General features: G+C 37.8%; 1 protein-coding gene across 12 annotated transcripts in view; it reads right to left on the reverse strand.

Moving 5' to 3' along the window:
- plekha7b (pleckstrin homology domain containing, family A member 7b) overlaps positions 1-25,485 on the reverse strand; it is a 78,628-nt gene that overhangs the window by 9,162 nt on the left and 43,981 nt on the right. For 7 of the 12 annotated variants that reach the window (XM_028015410.1, XM_028015412.1, XM_028015414.1 and 4 more), the window contains 15 exons: positions 23,675-24,094; positions 22,952-23,492; positions 17,650-17,733; positions 16,342-16,476; positions 15,428-15,481; positions 10,070-10,141; positions 8,859-8,939; positions 6,035-6,184; positions 5,331-5,432; positions 4,966-5,077; positions 4,605-4,798; positions 3,745-3,936; positions 3,547-3,655; positions 3,319-3,410; positions 2,828-3,049 (listed from right to left, as the gene is read on the reverse strand). In XM_028015410.1, the coding sequence (XP_027871211.1) occupies positions 2,828-3,049; positions 3,319-3,410; positions 3,547-3,655; positions 3,745-3,936; positions 4,605-4,798; positions 4,966-5,077; positions 5,331-5,432; positions 6,035-6,184; positions 8,859-8,939; positions 10,070-10,141; positions 15,428-15,481; positions 16,342-16,476; positions 17,650-17,733; positions 22,952-23,492; positions 23,675-24,094 (2,560 nt within the window). The remainder of the gene's footprint in view (positions 1-2,827; positions 3,050-3,318; positions 3,411-3,546; positions 3,656-3,744; positions 3,937-4,604; positions 4,799-4,965; positions 5,078-5,330; positions 5,433-6,034; positions 6,185-8,858; positions 8,940-10,069; positions 10,142-15,427; positions 15,482-16,341; positions 16,477-17,649; positions 17,734-22,951; positions 23,493-23,674; positions 24,095-25,485) is intronic. The other 5 variants (XM_028015420.1, XM_028015418.1, XM_028015413.1 and 2 more) reach the window with 3 other exon arrangements.

Here is a 25,485-nt window from a genome sequence, read left to right on the forward strand (position 1 = left end):
TGAGCAATATATGAGCATGATTGACAGCGCTAAAAACCCTGATTGGTTGTTTCAGCCTGAATCGTGTATTTCTGCAGTTAGTACTGGGAGCACTGGAAGAAGGCAAAGGTGCTCTATGTTTTCTCACAGATTATTTGTCTTATACTACACTGTCCCCACATATAATACTGATGTAAAAAAATATTTTTCATAAAAGTTTCATACTGCAGCTTCACCAAATAAGACAATTTTGTGTGGTCGTGGGAAAAGAAATCACTGCTTAAAAGAAAACGTGGCAATGAAAAATATTTAGAAAATGCTGTTTATTTTTTAATTTTTTAGCAACATTCACATTTGAAAGAGAAACGCGTTCTTCCAGTTACCAGATAAGACAGTTAAGCTACTTTTTGATATCAAACTGATTGACATCACCATTTGTTCCAAAAAGACTGGGAAATAGAACAATACTAAGTCAGGATTCACAACTTCACATGCCCTCTTTTCATCTAGAAACAACAAAAATAGAAAGCTATGAGGAAGTTGAGAGAAGTGGGCTTAATGCATGTTGAGGCATTAGTTAACATTCTGGTCAGTAGTTAAGTGGCTACTTTGATTCTCTTTCCATGCACACACACAACAGACACACACACACAAACCACACCAATGAGTGCTTGGATGCAATAGCAGTTAATTAATGAAGAGCAGGCTCTATTATCTAAATGAGAAGAGCAATGACTAATGAGCTGATGATATCCAGTACATCAACACTGTAATGGATTGAAAACACAATGCATGTTAGAGACACTCAGGATTGAATCTAAGTGACAAAATCAGTCAAGAACAAGATGAACGGATGGATAGCAATGACTGGATGGCACCATGTGTTTTTATTGAAGATAAGTAGTATTATTTGTTTTAAATAATTCAGTTAATCATATTGAACAGTTTTTAAATATTATCTAGGCACAGTATAAAGTATAACCATTTAGTACGTACATATAGGTATCGACATTGCTATGCAAAAGTATGAATACCCCTTATTATGTTTGCCACACTACAATTACACATGTTCATGTTTCTATAAGAGAGTGCATGATTGTGATGTGTAAGGAAAATGCTGCATGATTTTCATTTTCCAATCGGGAATTTAAAAATGTCAGTGTGTAAGTGTATAAAGTCCCATATACGTTTATGGTCCTAATGCACTTCAAGGAAAATCAATTGGTTTCAGATTAAAACCCTATGAATTTTTGTATAAACATAAATATGGTTGTTCTGTGAAGGCCTTCGAAGTTTGTCACAGAGCAATAGCGAACAAACGACATCATGACAATCAAGGAACACATCCCAGACTACTAATGAAGCAATTTGATTTCAAAATCCAAAAAAGGAAAATGTACGACACAATTGCAAATCGACAAAGACATGATCATTTAACTAAACTGACAGGATGGATAAGGATGACATTAAACAGAGAAACAATCAAAAGACCCATGATAAAAGAGCTTCAGAGATCTACAGCTCAGGTGGGAGAAATATGTTGACAGGACAACTCTTAGTGCTGCACCCCACACATATGGTAATAATAGAAGAGTTTGCAAAGAGAAAGTCATTGCTGAATGAAAGCCATAAGAAATACCATTTAGTGCAAGTTTGCCACAAGCCATGTAGTGCTCACAGCAAATACACAGAAGAATGTTTTTTGTTTTTTTTCCCCTCCCCTCCAGGGGTTGTTTTTGTATGAAAGTAGGCTGATAGGAAAGGGGGAAGTAGAGGGGGGAAGACATGCGGTAAATGTCGCCGAGTCCAGGAATCGAACCCGCGACGGCCGCGTCGAGGACTCAAGGCCTCCAAAGGCGCTAACCACTACGCCACCATGGCACGCCAGAAGAAGAACTTTTTCTGCTCAATTTAAAACAATAATTAACTTTTCTGCACCCACACTCAGAATACTGAGTGGTAGAAAATGAAGTAATACCTATCATTCTGAAAACATCATTGCCATGATGAAACATGTTAGCGACAGCATTATGATGCGGGGATTCTTTTCTTCAGCAGGGACAGCAAAGCTGGTCAGAGTTGCTGTGGTGATGGATGGAGCTAAACAGACACTGAGGCTGGAACAAAACAAGACTTAAAGCTGCAGCGAAGGTTCACCTACAGAACCTTCACTGGTTCCAAAGGTGAACCAGCGAACGTAGAATCAGAGCTCCAATGAAACGGTTCAGATCAAAGCATATCAATGTGTAGCCCAAAAGACAGTTTTTGTTCTACACAAGACTGACTTAGGGGGACTAAATACAAATGCACATCACACTTTTCAGATCTTTAATTTTCCTTGAAAACTATGCATTCTTTCTCTACCGCAAAGATATTATGACCCAATTTCTGTACAAATACACAAAAATGCAAGGGGTACGATTAGTTTTGCAAGGCATTGTTCATCTCCGTATAAACCTTATAAATTTTAACATGTAACAAAAGGAGATAATCCATGTAATCTAAGTATTTTTCAGTGTGTATGACCTACTGTGTAATACTAGTGTTGGCTTTCTTAAATGTTGATATTTTTAAGTCAAGGAAAACAGAGTCGTAGCGACATTATAGGATGCTGTTATTTTGTCTGCAGTCAAAGTCAAAAACAATCAGTGACTGAAAACAACAGACACATACATAGTTAAACAGTGAACAAACAAATCACTAACTTATTGGTTTAACATTCAACTTATGTCAGAAAAAAAGGAAAACTATCTGCTCCAAGTGAAGGCATGCATTACTGTCGATCCCCACTCTCCGTTAGGTTGGCGTCATGCATGAGAGTGTGAGTGGTAATGTTCTAGTAACATACTGATCCAAAGTCTGCAGAGAGCGGGCGCGACGAAGAAGAACCACGCGACGTTGGAGATGCATGTCGGTCTCCGTGACTCAGGGTGCGTTTGCGCTGGCGGACAAGGGCCTTCTGGTGCCTCTTCATCCTCTCTAGCTGCTCATCGGCACTCATCTTCCCCCTCTGCTGATGCTGCACCTTGTCCCCTGAGTACAGGCGCTCCAAGGCACTTTTTGGTTTCTCCTGAGATGAGTAGGAGGAAATGAAGTTGAAAAGAAGAATGAAAGATGCAGCAGACAGCAAAAAAATATATATATACTTCACAAAAATAAAATTGCACACCCAAGTGGAAGGTAAAAACATTTTTAATTTTCCAGTAAGAAAAAAGAAAGAAGAAAAATCTAGTTTTTAGAGCTAAGGTAGTTTAAAATGAGGTGAAGTGTGAGCAAACTTTTTGACATATGAAGGTTGGATCTGTCGAATCTCTCATTTATTTTGTTTCCAAGTCTCACCATCACACCAGCAGCTGAAGTAGATCTTCGAATAGTCACATATGAGGAGATGCTCGAAGACTGATTCACCCTCAGTGAGGAGCTAGCTGCCCCTGAAGGGAAGCCGACAAATAATAAAATATTGTTCTCTCTTTAATATTTAAAATAAAAAAAACATCTAATAATGTCAAGACAACACAAAATCTGGAACAGGATCTCTCAGGGTTAGAATCTCTTCAGTTCATCTACCTCTGCTTGGTAAAGTCTGGTAACCTCCATCACGGCCAGATGCTACGACACTGGAGCCATCTCCGGCTCCAATGAGCTCCGGATCACTCAGAAAAGGCCGCAGTTCCACCTGAAAGACACACAAATGATAAAAAAGAAGCAAGTTTAGATCTGTGAACGTCAGTAGCACAAACATAAAAAAAAAAACAACTCACGTACTTTACTGTCCCCATTTGTGTACTGGCCAATCTCTCGATCCCTTTTGCGTTCGTCAGACTGTCGCTTGAGGCCACGCACAGAGGTGTGTCTGATGACTGTCGTCTCCCGGGGCAACGGTGGCACTGCGGGAGGATGCTCCTCTGGACTGTAGAGCTGAGGTAGAGGAGGTCTGGGAGGCACATCTTCTTCACACTGCACACATAGACAACTATGAGCTACTTGGAGAAACTTGAAATGAAAAATGCAGTGTTTGTATTACCAGCATATAAATACTACACTAAGTTTATAAAAGGTTATTTCAAGTTTCTTTAAGAGTTCAGGCAGAATGTGTTCCTTTAATTAGTTAAATAAACTACAAAGGTGTTATTATAAAAATCAAAGATGTCTTTGCTAGTCTCTAACTCTTTTTTTAATGCAACTTTCTTGTAAATGCACATTTTGTTAAAACTCTCGCCCCAAAAAACAGGCCTTAATTTCTAAAATTGACATTCAACAAATACACCATAGAAATTGATAATCAACTTTGTATTTTTTTAACTTTATTGATTTTTTATGATGTTATTCAATACCACTGGCATTTAATAGGCGGAACATTCAGAAAATGCATCAAGTACGGTGATGACTGAAGTTAAAGGGTTGGTTCAGAGTTTGTAAAGTAATGGTATGCTTGAAGTTATTATCAGTAATAATTCCCTTACCTGTATTAGAAAGATGTAACATCATAATGAGCTTGTTAGAAATGTAAATAGATTTGGGAGGAGTAGAACGCAACTCTGCAACCTGGCTACAACAGGTTATATAACCAGGTGTTGGGTTAGATGGTGTGGGGAAGGGGGTAACATAAAGAGTTGTTCACTCACCCATTTGAAGCCACTGAAGATGGTAGTAGAGTGTTGTAATGGCTGTTGGCTGAAACTGGAGGTAAGCGTGGGGTCATGGCTGAGGTGGGGGCTCTGCTGCGGCTGCTGCTGGGACAATCTCATCTCCACAGCAGTCTGGCTCCCAGACACAGAAGGCACTGATGATACTGGCACTGAAGGCACAAACTTTCTCTCTGGAGAGTGTCATGTGCATAAAAATGTAACAAGATGCATAGACACTGCTTTTATTATTATTGTTTTTTTAAAGAAAAACATTCAGTGCTTAAGTAATAAGTAAGATTAGGAGGCACAAGTTTCAGATAGCGCTACTAGTGTTTGGATTTCTCATTTGTAACCTCACCTGGGTTGGTAACAGAAGCAATTGTGACTTTGTAATTAGCTTTATTGGTGCTGAGTCCTGCAATAACATCTTCAATCCTCCACAGTTCTTTTCTGAGCTGCACTTTCTCCTGCTGCTCAAAGAGAAACACAGAACCACTCCAACATTAGCAGACAGACACATGGACTGTCTTTAACACATACTTTACAACTACCCAAATACAAAATCTGTCTTTCATCCAAATCAGATGAAACTGATGGCTGATCTTTGAACAGACGCAGACCAAATCCCTTTTTGCCTTGAATGAGAATCTGAAATTTATAATTTGTAGCTCCTCCTGATTAAAGCCTGTGTATAAAAGTGAAAGGCTGCAGAGAGAAATAGACCTGGGAAAGATCATGGCGGTTCATCTGTCCCTGCAGGGCTGACTTCAGCCAGTCCACATCTTTCTCCAGTCTGGTATACTCATTCCATGCATTCTCCATCTCCTAGAGAAATCAGACAAACTCTCCCAATATGACATAATAAAAAACACAGCTTTGAGATTATGAACTTTTCTTGGACAGCCATGTTTATTTAATTAATTTCAAGAACATGTAGCCGTCCTTTACACATCTGCATTTCACATATCTTGAAATATACTCCAGCTTTACTAAACTTGTTCAAATAAAAACAAGTTTGTATTATAAATGTACATATATGATTAAAATATGTACTGATTACATTCTAATTTAGCCACACTAAATACTAACAACTGACAAATAATAAAGGATGTGCTTGTTTACTTCCTGTTATCTTGTGGTTAATTTGTATTAATTTTCACAGCCTCAGGTTTCTCCCCAAATCACTCATTTTGACAGTCAGTCAACCTGAAACATTGTGCCAGCTGCAGAAATAGCGAAAAGGGAACTAAAAACAGAAGTGAACATCTTGTTCAAGTAATTCAAGAAACACAATACCCAGAGCAGCATAGAAATAATAGAATATCCTAGCTAATTTTTTTGAGGAAAAAGACATGGCACTAGTTATATTTAAAGCTCAAATGAGCTGCAGTTTTTTTTTATCTGTTAGTGAGAAGCTTGGGTCTTACGGTGGACACTTGAGATATTTCAGCCCTGATGTGGACCACATCCTCTTGCAACAATTTCTGCTGATAGGCAATTTTCTCAGCGTGAGCCGGCTGATCTCGATACTCCTCCATCTGGTGGTGGGAAACATCCAGCACAGATTCCAACTTGTCCTGAAGAGAACAAAAAACAAAAAAGAGCAGAAAGTCTCAGTGCAGTAGATATTCATATTTATTGCCAATCCTGGTAAAGATGTGTAGAAGAACCTTAACATAAATTAATCTTTTACTACATAACATAAACTAGAAAAATCCAACCTTTAATTTGGGTACATTTTCACAGTGGGAAGAATTCTCCATTTAGAAATTCAGACCAGCTTTTTACTAAATACATCTCACCACATATTGGCACCCTTAGTTAAGATATATAAAAAACTTAAGAATACATTAATCTTTTACTTCAACGCATATAATCTGACACTCAAAAATGTTTAAAAATCCAACCTGTAATTTGAGTACAGTTTTTCAGCGAGAAAAAAAATCTAACACTAAAAAGCATTTTTTAAAGGTTCCCAATTCCTAGCAACCTTATTTTTGATTATAATTTTTTTGTTCTTTCACTTAGAATTTTTTTGAGCCTTCAGTTGGAGTTTATGTTTCATTTTCCCCAGGTTATACATACAGAATGTCACAGAGATAAATTTCTCTCAGTCTTTAAAATGGGAAAAAAGATAACATAATTCAACTACAGTGACAATTTAGTGAAGTACTTGCACCCTAAATTGTAGGTTTCTTTTGCTTTTCCACACCTAAATGCTTCATATCATAAAAATTGTGATATATCACAAAATATCATGAAATTTATAAAAATTTATAAAAAAAAATTTATAAAAAATATCATGAAATTTATAAAAATACACATCCATAAGCTCAGTTATTGAGTAGGAACAGTTTATTTTTCTAAAAATTACACATGTAGCATTAAGAAATATTGAGCTAGAAGAAATGAGCCATTGTAAATATCCCCACTGTTAAAAAGAAAATGATTTTCTTAACAATGATTTCATTTCTTAAAGAAAAAATAGTTATTCAAACCAATTTGGTCCTATGAGAAAACTGTGTTCCCCATAGACCTATTAACTGGTTGTGCCACTCTTGCTGGCAAAAAACAGCCATCACGTGTGTGAAAGAACTGACAATGAGTTTTTCCATCCTTGTGGAGGAATTCTGGCCCACTGTTTGTTGCAGAATCATTTTTATTTTAGACAGATTTGAAGGTTTTCGAGAATAATCAGTTTGTAAAAGTTCATTCCACAGAATCTTAACTGAGTTTTGTTGCCAACAAAGTCTTAATTCTAACATGCTATATTACTTGAAGGTAAACTTGCTCTACTCCTGTAAATGTGATATTTTTTCATACCTAATAGATGAGTCGTCAAGGCAGTTTTGGAACAATTTTGATTAACTCCATTTGAAAGTTTACCATTGTTCCACATTTTCATGTTGTGGATAATAGCTCTCACTGTGGTTTATTTGAATCTTAAAATTTAAGGGATTGCTTTATTATTTCCTTTCACAAGAATGGATCATAAAAAATTAGTTTATTTTTACATTTCTTTATATAGTGAGTTCCTTATAGAGATATTTTACTTTACTTCATGTTGTCATACTATTCTTTTTTTAGGGGATTTCTTGATTCCACAACTATGGCAGGAACCAGGCTTGGTTGGGTCAAATTGAAAAGAACAAAATTGTGATTAAATTACAGTTAATGATCATTGAACAAGGTCTGGAACTATATATTCATCTGAAAAAATTGTATGTATTCCAGTTATCTTTGTCTGATATTTAACATTGTTACTGCCATAGCAATAATTAGTTTAAAGTTGCAGGACAAGGATCCAAGTTAATATTGGATCCACACACATAGTAAGGGGGGCAAAATCCCAAAGGCTCTCAGTTTGTAAACTGCAAACGTTTTAGTGTATCTTAACTAATGCAACTGCAATAAAAGACAAATTTATCTAGAGAGTTTCTTCATCATGTTTGGCGATCTGGGGTGCCTCCAGCAAGTTTTAAAGGAGGTTTTTAGACGGGGACCAGTGATAATCTTGAAATGTCACATCAAACCGCAAACCAGAAAGGATACTTTTGCAAGTTTTATTGTACTGTGGATATTTAAAAGGGAAGTGTTATTAAAAAGTGGTTCTAAAGTGACTGTAGGGGTAAACAAAAATAATTTATGCCACTATATATCCACTTCTTCTTCCAGGGTTGCAGCCGTTGTTGCCCATCTCCAGCTGTCATTGTGCAAGAGGTGGGGAACAAAAAATCAAATTAGAGTAATCAGTTAACCTAACAGGTATTTTTGGACTGTTTTGGAAGAAGCCAGAATAGGGAGAACATGCAAATTCAATGCAGAAAGATCCCCGGAGAAGGATTCAAACCCAGGAGTTTATTGCTGCAAGGCAACAGTGCTACCAACTTCTCCACTGTGCATACATACTCTGAATTCAGTTTGTAGTGTTCATACATGTATTTGTCATGCTTCCTTAACTTTCTACTGGCAGAGGTACCAGTGAATTGGTGAAAGGAGTTCCACGGCCCCAATGACATCTCACTCTGCGTTGTCAAGCTTGTAGTTTTCCCTCAAAGAGCAGTAACATATTGTGGATTTTTGAAGTTTAAAAAGTCCGCAGACATTTCCCATCTCAGAGGACTGATATAATCTCTAGATTTGAGCCAGTAATGTTGAATCAAGAGATTTTAGTGGGCAAAACGATTCAAAAAGATGAGCTTCGGAGATCTTTAAATTATTAATTATGATTAAAGTACAAAAAGAAAACACCTTGTCCTCCTTCAAACTACGTATTCTTGCTTCGAGTTCCTGAAGAATCTTGTCCTGTTCACAAAGTCGACTTAGTTTGACCTACAGGAAAACAAACAGATGTAATAAGAAGAGATGAAAACAAAGAATAGCATCCATATCCCCTCTCTAAGCAATCCATATATAATACTTCATACTTCAGAGTATTAAAGTAAAGCAACAGAGAATCAGGAACCAGATAAAACAGAACGGGGTGATAAACAGAGCATGTGTTTACAACAGAGGCCAAACGCTCCATTCTTGTCTTCATTCAGCTCTTGCAGCCAGCGGAGACGCATTGATCGTCTACTGTAGCCTTCTCCGTCTGTCAATAAGGCTTATCTTTGTAAAAAGCCCAGAGGAGTTCTTCTCATCAACACAGTAAGATATATCAAAAGGTTCTGCGCTGTCTAGTTAGGGGGAAAGATTTGGTAATACCCATTATGAGTAATCATAATCAAAAATCCATATTTTCACATTCACTGTTGGAGAAAGGCTTGTTTACTGAGAGTGACAGAATTGTTTTCCCAGAAATGGGTTATGTGTTTATGAAAACAACATAAGACTGCCGAGTTCACAGTCTTTCTCACCCACTGTATTTTTTTTCCCTCTCCGATCTATTTATCATTCTGTTCAATTAATAATTAAGCTGTTTTTATTTGGCTGCCACATATTGTTGTTTTAATTGCATGAAATATTCATTGTTCAGACAAATTTACTGGCAATTTCTTATAAATTGTTAAAGTGGAACAATGCTAATGATGAAAAGCCAAGACATCCATCCTATTTACCTCCATTCAGCGCAAAACAAAGAGTGAGAAAAGCAGGATCAGGCAAATCAAACTGAAAAATTTAACAGCCCAACATCCAAAACTCCCATTACATGCATTTTTCCCTTTAAATTGTGGGGAGAAAAATAAAAGCTGTGGTCGATACTCTCAGGCCCACACTGTGCAGCGTGGATGCGTGTCCCCACAGTGTTGCAACACACATGTTCCCTTAGCTCTGCTGCCTCTGTTTACCACAAGTTAAAAACACACACAGAAAACCACACTAAAGCACATAGTAAAGTCAGACTGAAGTCAGCTGCGTCTCAGTAGTGGATTGTCAGAAGTCGGAAGTGAAAATCACGGAGAAAAGAAAGACTGAGAAACAGGGCGTTTGTTCTGTAAACTCTGGCAACATGTACTTACATCAGCGTCACTTTCTGCAATTTTCACAGGCCTTGAAGATCTCCCTTTTTTTAAGCTCTCCTGTCCAGTGACCTGAAATTCAAAATTATTTAAAACATCATAAAACCCTCAATAATGGCATTTAAATATTAGAATTTGCCGAATCCTTTCATAAATGCACTTATGAACAAATAGTCTCCTTTAAAATCCACAATGATAGTGCTGCAAAAGTTAAGGTAAATAAAATTAGAAAAAAACAGGGTAAATATCCACTGATAAAATCTGTGGTGAAAGTGAAGAATATATTTAAAAACAAAGACTTCTGATCATGTCTCAGGAAATCCTGAAAGCTCAGGGCTGCTCTTACTGAATATTTTTAAATGAGGATTTTTTTTTTTTTTTTTAAAGAAAAATACACATCTTATATGTTTTTTTGAATGTGTGTCATTTTCTGTATTTTTGACAAAATGATTTTAATTAAATATAAACTGTACATTTTGTACAGGATTTAATTCAAGTATGGACAAACTTATATAATCTGTTACAAATTGGCATTATTTAAATAAACTGATTTGAATCCAGACTGTTTTAGACGTTGCTCCTCTACATTCGATCAAACATTATGCATGCGTTATCTTTTTGTAAATGAGATTACTCATGGATGGATTGGACTCACATGGATGAAACCCAAAATGAAGGGCTTTTCATTATCAATTAGACAGACATGATTAATATATGTACACATCTATTGTTTGTTACACAGGGTGGAAAATCATTTCAAGAGGAAATCCTATCCTTTCAGCATCTGTCAAGATTTTACTTTTTTTTCTGACCTGAAGAAAACTGGACTCACACAGATGAAGATATTTTATTTCTCATTTTGGCTCATATGAGCTTTCTGGCCTTAGTGCTTTTGTCCTGCTGGATGACAAAAGGTGGCAATGGTCTAGTTCAGTAATAATAATGCTACACCATGCAGGCACTGTCAGTAATCATATGGTGTCACTCATATTGGGTAGATGAATAGCACATTATGGGTGATGGTTTGTAAGATTTGGGTTGTAGCAACACCAGTTCTTCAGCAGTTTTGTTTATGCGCTGTCTACATAATGCGGGCGAAACAGTTGTCCAACCGGGTGACCCTTCAGCTCTTCAGTTCGCCATACCATGCCCACACACCCCCGCACGCCCACACACACACACACACAAAGCTCATAAACCGGCAACCCGCCAGAACCGTCCGCGCACACAGTAAAAAGCTCTGGTAGGAGCCAGATTTACTGAGGATTATTGGGTGGGATGAATGTGACTGTCTCCAATATTTGGGGGGACACGTCCCCTCCATGCCCCCCGGTTCCTACGCCTATGAATGTCAGAGTTGCTACCTGTAACTAGTCCGGCTCCTTCGCTGGGCTGGCAGTTTTGTAAAGTTTTTAGCAACCATGAGTTAACAATGACTGGGGCAGCCTACTATATAATCTACTGGGGCACCAAGCTATGTAATCCTACATACATCATACTCAACAGGAGAGGGCCCGCCTTCTCCAGCTCTCATCAGACGTGATAAAGGGTTGGATCCCTGAAGTCATATTCTGCCTCCCATCCAGGACCCCTGTAGGCCCGGGCCGGGCCCCTCCCAGCCCCCCCTAATGCTCAGCCCCTGCTCAGGATGTCATCTTTTCACAGATGATGTTGTTCTGTTAGGTTCTTTGGCCCATGACCTCCAACATGATCTTTAGTGTTTTTTTGCTGATTGTGAAGTGACTGGAATGAGGTCAGCTCCTGTAAGTCTGAGGCCCGGAGCTGACCTTTTGTGTTATATATTAGTCTCTGCCTCAATCAGACAAACTTATGTATCTAGGTATCTTGTTCACGAGTAGCAGTAGGATGCAGAGGGATGGGCAGACAGATTTGGGGCCTTCGTCTACAATAACGGAGTGACTGCTCTGGTTTTTTATAGTAAAGAGCTGGGCCAAACAGCAAAGCTCTCAATTTACCAGTTCAATTATGTTATGACCCCTCCTTATTATCATGATATATAAATCACGACCAAAAGAACGAGAGACTGGATAGAAGCGACCAAAAAAACTTTCCGAAGACGGGAAGGCTTAGCCTTAGAGATAAGGTGAAGAGCTCCCTTTCCAGGGGGAGCTCAAAGTAGAAAAATAAAGAAGTCGAAGTGGTTGATGCCCCCTGGGCTCCAACCTTTAAAGGTTTTATGGGCATGTCCCATTGGGAGAAGACCCTGGGGAAGACACAGAACACGCTGGAGGGATTATAGATCCCATTTGGCCCCGGAACACCTTGGAATCCCCCAGAATGAGCTGGAGGACGTCACTGGGGAGAGATATGTCAGGGGTTCGCTTCAGGATCTCTTGCCTTCACAACTCAATCTTAAATAAACGGAAGACAATGGCGGAATGGATGTTTATTTTTTCCCCAAGACGAAATCAATAAAAACTTAATAGAAATAGATGTAGAACATCAAAACATGTCTTTTTTTTAGTTTGTAAGGCCCATGCACTAAAAAAAGTAAGAGCAGAAGATGTTATACCATTAATATCATTAAGTTTCTTTAAAAGGCATAGAATCTACTATTCTATGAAGAATTTTGTTGTCTTAAGAAAAACTGCATCATTCTGTTTTCAGTTATAAAATAGCACATTTTCTTAAATCTTAAATATTTCTCTTTTATGTAAAGATGTTCACACCCTCTCTGGAATAACATTTACTATGTTGTTTAATGTTTTCAATAAATATTGTCACTGAAATATTTCTTTTAAATTCATAACCGTTGCCCCATCCTGTATGGGCCATACTGTGTGAGCTGTTTCTTCAATAACATCCAGAGATTTGTCTCTCATGGCTGGTGGTGCTTGAAGCTAAAACTTTGTGGTGCTGGTGGTACATTCATTCAACACCCACGTTAGTATTGACACACCCATCGCGGCACAACTGAGCAGTGGAAAAGGCAGACAGCGTTAAAGGGGTATTCCACTGACTCTACATGTCAAAGTAAAAAAAATAAATAAATAAAACCGGTCAGACTGGGTGCTTTACAGCATGTGAGGGTGTTATAATGTATTCTGTGGTGTTGCTGGGATAATTTTCTGGTCTGGGTAAATTCTTTAAGTGATCAAGAGATCATATTTTTCAGGTTAGATACTACAAGTTATTTGAGTAAAATTGCAATTTTGCATTGAAAGTGTTAAGTGTGGTGACATTTGTTATAATATATGACTACCACTAATTTAAGATCACAGGCAATCATGTGTCAATCCATCTTCATATGATGTAAACTATCACCATCATGAACATTTGACCTTCCTGTTTATTTGTACAAGTTTTCAAATATAGTTATTTTCATCAGATCATTTAGATGTCAGCTGTTGTTGGACGAACAGTGAATTACGCCATTATTTGTAATATATAAACTAGCAACACAAAAATGTTTCTCAAGTAGACTATATACTATATATACTGCAGTTGCCAATAATTAATTGCTTCATCACTTTCAGTTTATGCACTGAAAGAGCAGCACTGAGACATTCAGGATTCTCTTATACTGTAGCAGGCATACATAAGCCATGTAAACATTTCAAACAGACCGTCAATGGGTGCTGGTCATTTTGCCCATTTTCCAATTGTAGCTTGTTGTTTTATACCTGAAAAAAGTTAGGTATAAAATGTTGTCTTCTGGAGGACATTTTGTCATCAATCTGAACCTGACGGGGGGACGTTTCATACACACTTTGACAACCTACAACTGAAGCTATTTTTTATATACTCATCATAGTCTAGCATAAGGAAATTAGGTTTTATTAATCTGAAAAATACATGTTAGTAACAGGATGTAAGTTGTTTTGGATTTGATTGAAAATGACAAAGCCAAATACTTTGAAAATAATTTGTAATTAAATAAATTATGAGCATTTATCACTAAAATTTTTGAAAATAATCACTTATAAAGAAAATCAGACTGACACCTAATAAATTGCATACATGGGGAAGAAATTGTTCTTCACGTACACAAAATGGTAGACAAAGCTGCATTACGATAGATAAAAAAATTGGTGAATAGGCAAACTGACAAACCCATTTTCAATGTAAACTAATGTTTCTCTGCATGCCAGAAGATCCTTGAGCAATGCATAATCATTAACTTATTTGGGGTATTTGCGATATATAAATTAGACCTGAGGCATTTAATGTGCAAAATTTCCTCAAATTAATCACACCACACCTGTAAAGAAGCCGAGAGTGGTCATCTTTTGATTTAGTTTTGTTCTGAACGTTATCCATAGATAAACACTTTTTATTTGGATTATCTGCAGATAACAGTGCTTATTTCTGTTAATAAAACAGTTAATCTGGTTTATTAATGCAAGATAAATTAGTTTGTGTTTGGTGTTCTATGATTGATGATTTTTAACATATTTTGCTATTTCAAATTTCAATACAATTTCAAGCAGTAAAAGTCATAAATAGGCACATCCTTCATTAATCACAACTTTTTTAGATCATTGCTATGTGTCATGACAGCAATACTGAATGATGAAACTTAAACTCCAGTTATCTTGTAATTGAAATAATACTCTGGAGATAATATATGTATATCTTGAGAAATAATTTTTTCCAAAGAAAATACTGCGTTCACTTGGCCATTCTCGGCTTCCAATAATTTCAAAAGAAATGCCAATTGACTTGGCATGCAAAACATTTTTACATTCTAGCAAGGCCAGAAGCTCGATTTATTGTCTTTAAAAGGTAATGTCATTTTTTAACATAAAGATAATTTTGCTTTGAATGTGCATCAGTGTGAACAGCATACAGACCACTTATTAGCTACAATAAATTCCAGGAAACAACAAATGTTAATATTTGTTATACTGATGGGATCTGAGGGTCACATTTTTATATCATTCAGTCCTGTGAAGGAGCACCTCAAATCACATCAGAATAATAAGAATATCATCTAGTGTTATGGTGAGATGTCTACATTTTTCCACCATTTTTGGTGTTACTGTTAAACTCGTAAGTGCTTAAGCGCAGAAGGTAACTAAACATTTTGCTAACTCCCTCTATTTTGTTTTAGAGGTGAAAACAAGAGAAGTTCAGTTGCCTTCTATTTAAGTAATTATGGTTGTCATGAGAATTCAAGCCAGCATATTGTTCAATGTTGATTGAATTAGAAAAATAAAGTATGCATTAAAAGACATTTTGATTTCACCATAACAGTAGAGAGCAGAGCACAGGACAGAGGACAGACAGGTAAAAGGGAATCAGGGAGGCAGATGCTGGAGGCAGCAGCAGCAGAGCAGAATATACTGAGAACAGGATGAAAAAGGATGAAGTGGCGTTTTCTTTGTTGGGGCCCACCTTCAGATCTAGATACTCCAGGTCCTTCTTCAGTTGTATGTAAGTATCATCAGCCTTTAAATGAGCAGTGAAGAGATAAGTCATTTGAAATGAAGCTGCACAGGATAATGGGTTACCAGATGACTCCTTTAGTATTTATGTGCTGTTCAGGTTTTACAAACAAAACTTTAATTAACTTGATCTCAATTACAGTGTATTTCAAACTCTATGCTTCTATCTGCAATTAGCGAAGCCACATTGTAATTAGGTAATGGTGTCATTTTTGAACTGCTTTAATGTCTCATTTGTGACCTCTCACACAACTCAGCAACACAGGTCCTGTGCATGACATGTGGTCAGACTGAGAGCCTATATTTCCTCATGAGCATGGAGAATGGTTAGACATGAGAACCTGGGTGGAGTTGTCATTACTGAACAGCACTGCAGCTTTAGTCTAACAGCAGTGATATTCCCTCGCAGGCTCATAAAGAAGATTATGGCCTGATGGGTGCTTCAGAATGATAACCCCAAACACAAAACATTAATGCACACAGATCAAAATGTGGTGCAACATCATCTACCAGTCAAAATGGGTGGCTTCATATAAGCAACTTTGACAAGCAACATGCTTTGAATATGGCAGATTAGCTTTTAACAGTTTTAATAAACACAGTCAAGCAAAGCTCTAATAGCACTGTTATGTTTGGACAAGTGGCATTAAAGGATATACAGTAAATGCAGCTTGTAATTACAATGCAGCTCACATCATGCCAGAATGGTAGAATAAAATCAGACAACCAGGCAGTGCTAAAGAGACTGCAGAGTCCGTCAAAATGTCAAGGAAGTAATGTGCAGGAATGACTGGGAAGACGGGGCCACAATGCACTTGCAGGGGCTGTAGAATGCTGCGTTAGGGAGGAATGAGCGTCCCTGACCTGCATGCTGGGGCCTAGAAGGCCGTTGTGCTGGTGGTGTTGCAGGTGAGCGAACGCACTGCAGGGGCTATGCACACCAGCCATCTTGGCCTGGTGCCTCCGCAGTTGAATGAGAAGCAGAGTCAACTCCTCTGGCTGTAGCCAAGCCAGAGTTAAAGGGGGCCCACAGCAAGTGACGGTACAAAGGGATGAGAGAAAATATCTGATAACCATCTGGGCATTACATCCGCTTTACTGTAGTGGCTTTCAGAGCCAAGTGACACCGAGGGCAGTACAACCCTGTTTGTAACTTAAAAAACAATTAAGAACTTTTTCACTGACAATTAATTCAGATGAAACTCATTGTAGAAAGGAAATTGTTACTCTCCCTAAGCAATTGCTACAATTTCTTCCTTTTGTGACATAATAAAGTTATGAAGATTTGGAGCATGGTTATCTATCTTGCTTAGCCTTTCCTCCACAACATAGTGCAGCAATGTAAGCAACATGGACAGATCATTGTGGAAACCTAGCAAAAAGAAAAAACCTCTCAGCAGCATTTAATTTCCTATCAACTTACTCTTAAATAAGAAAAGTGCTGTGCAAAAGTTTAACAGCTCTTGTTTCTTCATACATTGCTTCCAATGATAAAGTAATGCTTTGAATCTTTCAAAGTAGACCTTGTCAATGTTTCTTGGGGTTTTTTTCGGACCCCGACATTAAAGCAATGTTAAAAAAATAACTAATATCAGCCGGTATTGATATTAATGTTAATATATTGCGCATCTCTAACTTCAACTTTATTTCAATCATAATTTGATACACGAATGAGAACATGTTCATACTGGATCGAAACTGTGAAAATAAATGTATTAATTTTAACCGTTTCGAACTAAATTTAGAAGAAGTTCTTTTTAAGAATGAACTGGAAAAACACTGTTGCACACACTGATCATTGTGCTCGCCTCCTTTGTGCCTGACAAAAAAATAAAGATAAATGTGGTCTTGCTCTGTTAATTCTGAGTTGATTACTTGTGAGCTGATCTTGTTAACATATATTCCTTGTTTGTTGTGGTTGAAGTTAAAATCTCACTCTAGCTTAATGCAGCATTTTCTTATCATGAAGGAAAACTGGGCAGCCAAACAGCAAAGGAAAACTTTGAAAGGTCTTCATAAAGCATGAAGTATTGATCAAGAACACTTTAAAAGATTGCCTCTTGTAAGCAATGGAATGAATAACCAAATACTTTTGCACAAAACTGTATGCCAGTAACAATAACAAAAAAATATAAATAGATTACAGTAGGCAACAGAAGCAAAAGATCCTACCGTTTTGCCATGCAGACTGGGAGCACTGACGGTGTGTGTGATGTAGCCCATAGCTGGCACGGATCTTCTCTCTATTTGGGAAGTCTGTGGAAAGATATAGTTTATCTCTTTGTTACTAAAAAATAATATAAATTTGAATCAAACAGAATATAACAATAAATAAGGCATCCATTTGTATAGTCCTATACATTAACCACTAGATTAACCAAGGTGCCTTATAATGAGTAAAAACTAGAACATTTCTGAAGAAATTTAAACGGTGCCCTCCAAAGTGTGTCTGTCGGTTAGAATCCAGTGTTCTGATGCTAAAAATTAGCATCGATGCTAAATTAAGCTACAATGTACTCAATATCATGTGGAGAGTCACAAGCATGTTGAGTTGAGTAACATGAACTTACTCCATTCAGTATGTTAAAATTAGTGTACAAGCTAAAATGAGCTAAAATGCTAATGTTAGCCTAAATGCTGCCAGTGGCATGTGGGGTATCCCTAGCATGTTGTCTTGGATTGACTTTCTCCAGTCAGTATGCTAAACATGGCTAATAAATAACAAAAATAGCTAAAAGGTTTATTATAGGGAAAGGCTACTGCTAATGTGGGTAGTAGCTACTGCTAGTGTTAATGTACTGCCTTCTGATTTTTACTTTTGTAAAGTAAAAATCAGATGTTTACTTTGTGCACTTGGTAACCAGAAAACATACTCGTCTCTTAGCAACAGATTAACAACATATATTGTTATTGTTCTAAAAAACATAAGATTTCTTCTGCTCTTTTGAAATACAACTTATTTTACATTTAACAAGAATTATGCAGCTGGTGAATTTGGAAAAAAATGATTTTTTTTTTTTTTTGGTCATTGGTGGTAAATGTATTATAAAAGATATTCAACACAAATTAAAAATCAGATGTTTACTTCCTGGCACTTGGTTACCAGAAAACGCGCTCATCTCTTAGCAACAGATTGACAACAAATATTGTTCAAAAATCATAAGATTTCTTCTGCTCTTTTGAAATATAACATATCTTATACTACTTAACAAGAATTGTGCAGTTGGTGAATTCGGCAAGAAAGTGAAAATGTTTTTTTTTTCTTTTGTCACTGGTGGTAAATATATTATAAAATAGACATTCAACAGAAAAGTAAAAATCTGATTTATACTTCATGGCACTTGGTTACCAGAAAACGAGCTCACCTCTTAGCAACAGATAAACAACAAATATTGTTATTATTCAAAAATCATAAGATTTCTTCTGCTCTTTTGAAAATCAGATTTATACTTTGTGGCAGTTCGTTACAAAAAAAACAACACTCATCTCTTAACATGAAATTAATAAGCAATATTATTATTTATAAAACATAAGTTCATTTAAATACTGCTTATCTGCTTAGACACAAGAAATTAACAGTTGGTGAAATTTTGCAAAAGTAAAAATTTGATGTTTACTTCATGGCACTTGGTAACCAGAAAATGCGCTCATCTCTTAGCTACAGATTAACAACAAATATTGCTATTGTTCTAAAAAAAAAAAAAAAAAGATTTCTTCTGCTCTTTTGAAATGCTACTCATCTTGTACTACTTATTGCTTAAAAAGAATTGTGCAGCTGGAGATTTTGGCAGAAAAGGGAAAATGTCTTTTTTTTTATCAGTGGTGGTAAATTATAAAAGATATTCAACACAAAAGTAAAAATCTGATTTATACTTCATGGCACTTGGTTACCAGAAAACGAGCTCATCTCTTAGCAACAGATAAACAACAAATATTGTTATTATTCAAAAATCATAAGATTTCTTCTGCTCTTTTGAAATACAACTTATCTTATACTACTTAAGAATTGTGCAGTTAGTGAAATTGGCAGTGAAGTGAATTTTGTTTTCTTTTGTCATTGGTAGTAAATATGTTATAAAACAGACATTGAACAGAAAAGTAAAAGTCTGATTTATACTTCGTGGGAGTTCGTTACCAGAAAAATATTGCTTTCTGCTTAGACACAATAAATTTACAGCTGGTAACTTTTGCAAACATAAAAATCAGATGCTTACTTTGTGGCACTTACCAGAAAACACGCTCATCTCTTTGCAACAAATATCGTTATTGTTCAAAAATCATACAATTTCTTCTGCTCTTTTGAAATACTAATGATCTTACACTATTTGCTACTTAAGAATTGTGCAGTTGGTGAATTTGGCAGAAAAGTGAAAATGTTTTGTATTTTTGTCATTGGTGGTAAATATTTTATAAAACATATATACTTGTCTGTAGTAAGTGTTTCTGTAGTAAAGTGGTGTCTCTGCAGTTCTAACTGGAAGCTCTGCCCTCCTCTGTAGGAACTGAGTGTTTCGCCATCTCAATTCTCAACATTTCTGCCCTCCTTTCTGTTCTTTTCCTCTGAAAACTGTCATGTGAGACACAGCGGGACACAAAATTCTATCTCTGTTTTGAATCTAAATGACACAAAAACGGTGTCAATTAGAATTTGTTTTGATTTGAATTTGGCTCGTTTTTTACTAATTACTCGAAATGCCAACAGAAGTAATAGCCCGCATGCTAAGATCCAGCCACTTTGCAAGGCATTTCAACGCTTTCCTATGCAATGCTTTTGCAGGCCCCAATAAAAGAAAACATATAAAACACAAAGAACGAAACAGCATTAAGATAAAGGCACAATAGACAATAAAATAAAGTAACGAAATATTTAAAAAGTGTCCCACTACCAGGTAAAAGCCATGTTAAGCAAGTTTTGGCTTGAAGAGGCCTAGGTCAAAGATTTGAATGTCTAATTAATAAAATGTAATCTTCATTAAGGTGTTAAAAGTGGGGTAAAGATCACGGCATCGCACTAAATTGAACTTAATCTATTGCCTCCAAGTCTGCAAACAAATTGGTCTACGCAGCAGTTTTGTTTTTTCCATTTATCCTTTTCTCCCTTTTTATCACTCCCACTCTTCTTCGAAACAAGGTGTGCCTCGAGTTTTAGATACCACAGGGCCTGGAAGATTTGACATTTCTGCTTAACACACAGAATTAGCAAAAAAGCCTAGACCCACCACAGAACCTTAAAAGGACACAAACAACAAGAGATTTAATTAACCACACATAAATTATACCAAACCTGCTTTCTTAAAATAACATTTGTTTGCTACCAGCAAGAGAAGCCCTGTAAGCCGTTCCCTTTGAGATTCCCATGCCACAGTATTTTTGCTGTATAATAGGATTTTTATTTAAATGCGAGATCAGAAGAAAGAGACCAGTGCTGATGGTTGGGATACTGTAAAGATGTTTATGGGATGCTGAGAAGCCCTGGGCAAATTGGATTAGCCACTGATAAAACACACTGTATTTCTTAATGATATTCCACAGAGGCATTCAACGTTACTTAAGCACCATCAGCCTCTGAGATGCTGGGTATAGACTAAAAGCAGTTCCCACAAACATCGCTGTTTTGCACAAGCACTGTGGCTGCCTTTGTTAAACGTGTGTCTTCCTATAATTGTGAATCTCACTGTTCAGTGGTAGTAATTAGTGTCTTGACACTTGAAGTGAATGATAGCATCTACGACACTGTTTACTTATGCAAAGCCTTTGGGTTGGTTGTGAAGCTTGTGTGCGCTGGCAGCTGTGGTATTGGTTCAGAAGGAGAACTTTTCACATGTGGAGGGTGTGGTGAGGAGACGGCGCAGGGTGTGGATTGCGGGACATCCTCTCGCTCCGTCTCCTGTGGCGGTGCTGTCTGAATGCTTTGCTGGCTTTAAGGGACAGCGCAGAAGTCAGTTTTCACTCACACGCGCTCACGCCACCTGTGGGTGTGGTCTCTGTGAACCACACGGGCATCAAAGTGTGGACGCTGAAATGTTGGAGCCTTCTCAGGCTTCTCGTGAAAGCCTTCCCATGGGGCCCCAGTGAGCTCACAGCATTCTGACGTCACAAGCTACCGTGAGAATAAGACCTTTGTCATTTAGTGCACTGTGTGAGACCTAGGAAAGTCATCTTCAATCCCATGCCAATGATAGGCTATTGGTGGTTACTGTGTGCCTGTATTACAGTGTTAAAGCTTAAACGACGGAGTAACAGCCAATTAATGAAAAGAAGGATTCTCATGTTTCCACTGGGTAACACAGACAAGTCTCAGCTCTGGGTGTCTAAGCTGGTTCACAATGTTATAACATTGTGAGAACTCCCCCACTGGAGTTTTTTCTCACATTGAAGAAGCTGCTCCCTATTTACAGATCAAATTGAGGGGATGAATCCTTCTAACAAGCAATGAGCTTCACGATTCCAAATCTGCCATTGATTTTTTAAAATTAATTCTTGGATTATTCTGTTCATTCAAAAACAGATTTAGGTGAAAATCACAAAAACGTAATCTGAAGAATGTCTGAATCAGACAGACAGACAGATGGTAGGTAGGTATCCATCCATCCATCATATGTGAGCAGCCTCTGCTCTGTTCCCAAGCTTGCATCTGTTTGGTTTATAAACTCCCACCTGACATGTCCATCCAATGTCTGTAGAATCAACACACGACACTTCAGAAACCTCTCTCATCTGAGCTTGAAGGAGCTGATCACCCGTGTCTTAGTTTGTGCTTGATTTTTTGTTTGTCCACATTATACATTTCATCCGTTTTGTGTAACATCTGTGCATAGTGCAAGAGTTCATAGTCTGCACACACATTGGAGATGGATGCAGTTTATCCCATGTGAGTCACTTTACGATTCTCATGGTTTTAGCTACTAATTCCTGTGCAATCTGGAATTCAAGCACCTAAAGTGCCCTGTGTCAGAAGTAGCAAAACATTCTTCTTTTATGAAGCCCACCTAGATCATTTTGCTGAGATTCCATCAGCATCCAAGCAGGGATGCAAGCATGGAGACTCCACTTACGGAGAGAGACAATCCAGTTCCATTAGTGATGAGGTGGCACAATCTGAACCTAAAGTAAGGTGCTCCATTCCTTGTATTGTCACTGTTGTTGAGTTCAGACTATGCGCATACTGATCACAAACAAAGAGTCTGGGACTTTATACCTCTTCTTCCAATTTCAATTTTGGAGTATTACTTGGGCCCTAAAACCTCAATCAGTTCACTCCATAATGTTTTTATATCTTCTACTGAGAAGCAACATGTCAGTAAAATGAAAAGATTAGTATAAAGCTAAATCAGTTTGAGTTGCAAACTTAAAACATTTTTAGCAGGACAAAAGTCAGAATTAATTTTTAGTAAAAAAGTTGAAAAATATTCTGAATTAACTGGGAAAACGTTTTGTTGGGAAATATATCAGAGGTTTGCATCCTGCTTAATACCTGAGAGAGATGAGCACATATATTGCCAGGGGAGCTGGATCTTGTGCTGTCTTCAAGTCCCAGCTCGTCTAGGGGTCGGACGGTGCGTCTGTCTGAGGGCGTGTGTGGCCTGCGTGGGGACAGAGGTTTAAAAGTGGAGGGGACTGATGGTGGCACTTCACACGGAGACGGGGGGACAGAGATGGAGCGTGGCATCTCCACAGTAACCCTGAAGGATGAGGAGTCTGTGAAATTTGGGCCGGTATAAATGGGAGCAGTGGGGCTGCCATGACGAAACTGCTGCCGCTGCTGCCACTCGTACAGCTGCCACACCATCCCTTCCTTCGTGGCCATTCGCTCGTCGGTGGACATGCGGAAGTGGCTCAGCCGATCATGGGCATACTTATAGTCACTGGGTAGGTTGCATGTTGTTGGAGGGGAGCTGCTGCCAGACAGGAGGCGAGGGGACTTTGGTAGTGACTGATAAGTAGCATCTGTTGTGCTGGATTTGGGCTTTAAAGGAGGAGTCCGCCGAGGGAGGTTGTACTCAACGGATGGAACACTGAGACAGAAAAACACATGACATTACAATCTTTTAAATTCTCAATAAATAACACAATGAGAAAAAAGGGGCCATATGTTGTGCAGTTCTCAAATTAACCACAAGATGGAGTCATTTATTCAACACTGTCACATTCATGTTCTTTAAATGAGATATATTCTAAGGAATCAGAGCCAACTGACCTCTTTGTCGGGTCGCTTTTATGAACTTTGACCCACTGCTCCACTTGAGCCAGAGTATTTTTCCTCTGAACATGCTTCCCAGAGTCAGTCCGTGAAACAAAGCCCCTTTGAAAGACAACACTTCCATTTTGCTCTGTTGGTAGAGTCACTTGTATCACAGTCTGCTGTCCGTTTTTGTGGGGGGGTCCACTGACAGAGTCTGGTGAAAGTCTCTCTATTCTTTCCTGTGGGCCTGCATGGCTAGGTTTTCCCTGGATCTCCAGACCATACCTCCCCTCATCCCCGTGAGCCAGTCTGATCCCATTATCCTGAGCTTCTCCTCTGTCTGTCCTGTTAGTGCCATCTGACTTGGATGAGATCTGAGTATTGTGGACATGGTTGGTCTGAGGGACTGCTTGCTGACCAGACTTCTCCAATTCTCTGTGGAAAACGTGAGACAGGTTAACAAAAGCTAAACAGGGATGTAGAACATCTAATTATACGGTTTAGATGTATAGGCATCTGATCAACCTCTTGTGATGAAGTTTATAAATGGAGTCCAGAATTATCTCTGAAATGCATATAAGGCAGCAGACAGACAGCAATATACATAAATCAGCCATTACATTAAGACCAGGTACCTAGTAGTGTATTAATTCCCCTATTGCAGCCTTAAACAGTCCTGACCCATGGACTCCATAGACCCCTTAAGTAGTGTTTTGGTATCAGAAATAATGGTGCAAACAGCTGATATGGGACTTATTTGTCCAGCACACCCAAAGATGAGTTGTGCTCATCCAACCATTCCTGAACCACTTTGCTTTTGCTTTGTAGTAGCGTCAATTATCCTCCTGAAAGAGGGAATATTGATTTGATAAAAAGATGTGAATAATAGTCAGCAACAACGAGATGTGTGGTTCAAGTATCCGACATCAAAGAAGATGGCAGAAAACCACATTTCACAACAGAACTTGCACAAAGCATCACACTGCCCCAGTAAGGTATCCTGTTGCCTTGTGTTACCTAGACCAGCAACACACAATTATGCAGCCAATCATGTGATCTTTAAGTAGACATGATTCATCACAACAGGCCGCCTTCCTCCCTTGTTTTCGGATCCAGTTCTCATGCTCTTGTGCCTGTTGTTGCTTTGGACAGTGATTATCACAGACATCTTCACTGGTCTGTGGCCACATAGCCCAGTCATCAACAAACTGTGATGGTCTTTGTCATGAGGCACCTTAGTGTCGCAGAACAAGGCCAAATATAAGGAGAAGTTGATTAGATAGTAAATGATTACATAGTAATTCAATGAAATGACTGTCAATTTGTCGTCATGAAACACCTCTGGTCCAGAGAATTGTTGTCTCTGATAGAACCACCTATTAATAATTTCTTTATATATTTTTTTTTACAATTAATCAATTTAAAAATGTGGTGTAAAAAAGCAATAAAACATAGCTATTTCTAAATAAGCATTGACCTTCTAGTAGCAATATAGTTTTTACAGCATTTATTCCTTTTCCCAGAAAAATACACAAAAACTCTGAAGCACTGACTCATATTGGTCTCCAGGTGGCAATATTGCCTAGAAGATTTGAAGCAGTGCATCTTGCTGATTACAGAGGTATAAATGTGGTTCAGGGAACATTTTTCATAGATGCAGCATTCTTGCTGTGAAAGGCTAGGATGACTACGGGAGATTTTTTTGCAATCCATTGTGAAGGTTTAGTAAGATGCACAAAAAAAAAACTAAAAAACTTGTGACTTCCCCCTGACCACAACTGTTAACTGCATAAGACAAACAGAGTTTTCTATATAGCAAAACATAA

This window comes from Xiphophorus couchianus, chromosome 4 (genome assembly GCF_001444195.1).
Source record: "Xiphophorus couchianus chromosome 4, X_couchianus-1.0, whole genome shotgun sequence".
In the NCBI taxonomy this organism is placed as follows: domain Eukaryota; kingdom Metazoa; phylum Chordata; class Actinopteri; order Cyprinodontiformes; family Poeciliidae; genus Xiphophorus; species Xiphophorus couchianus.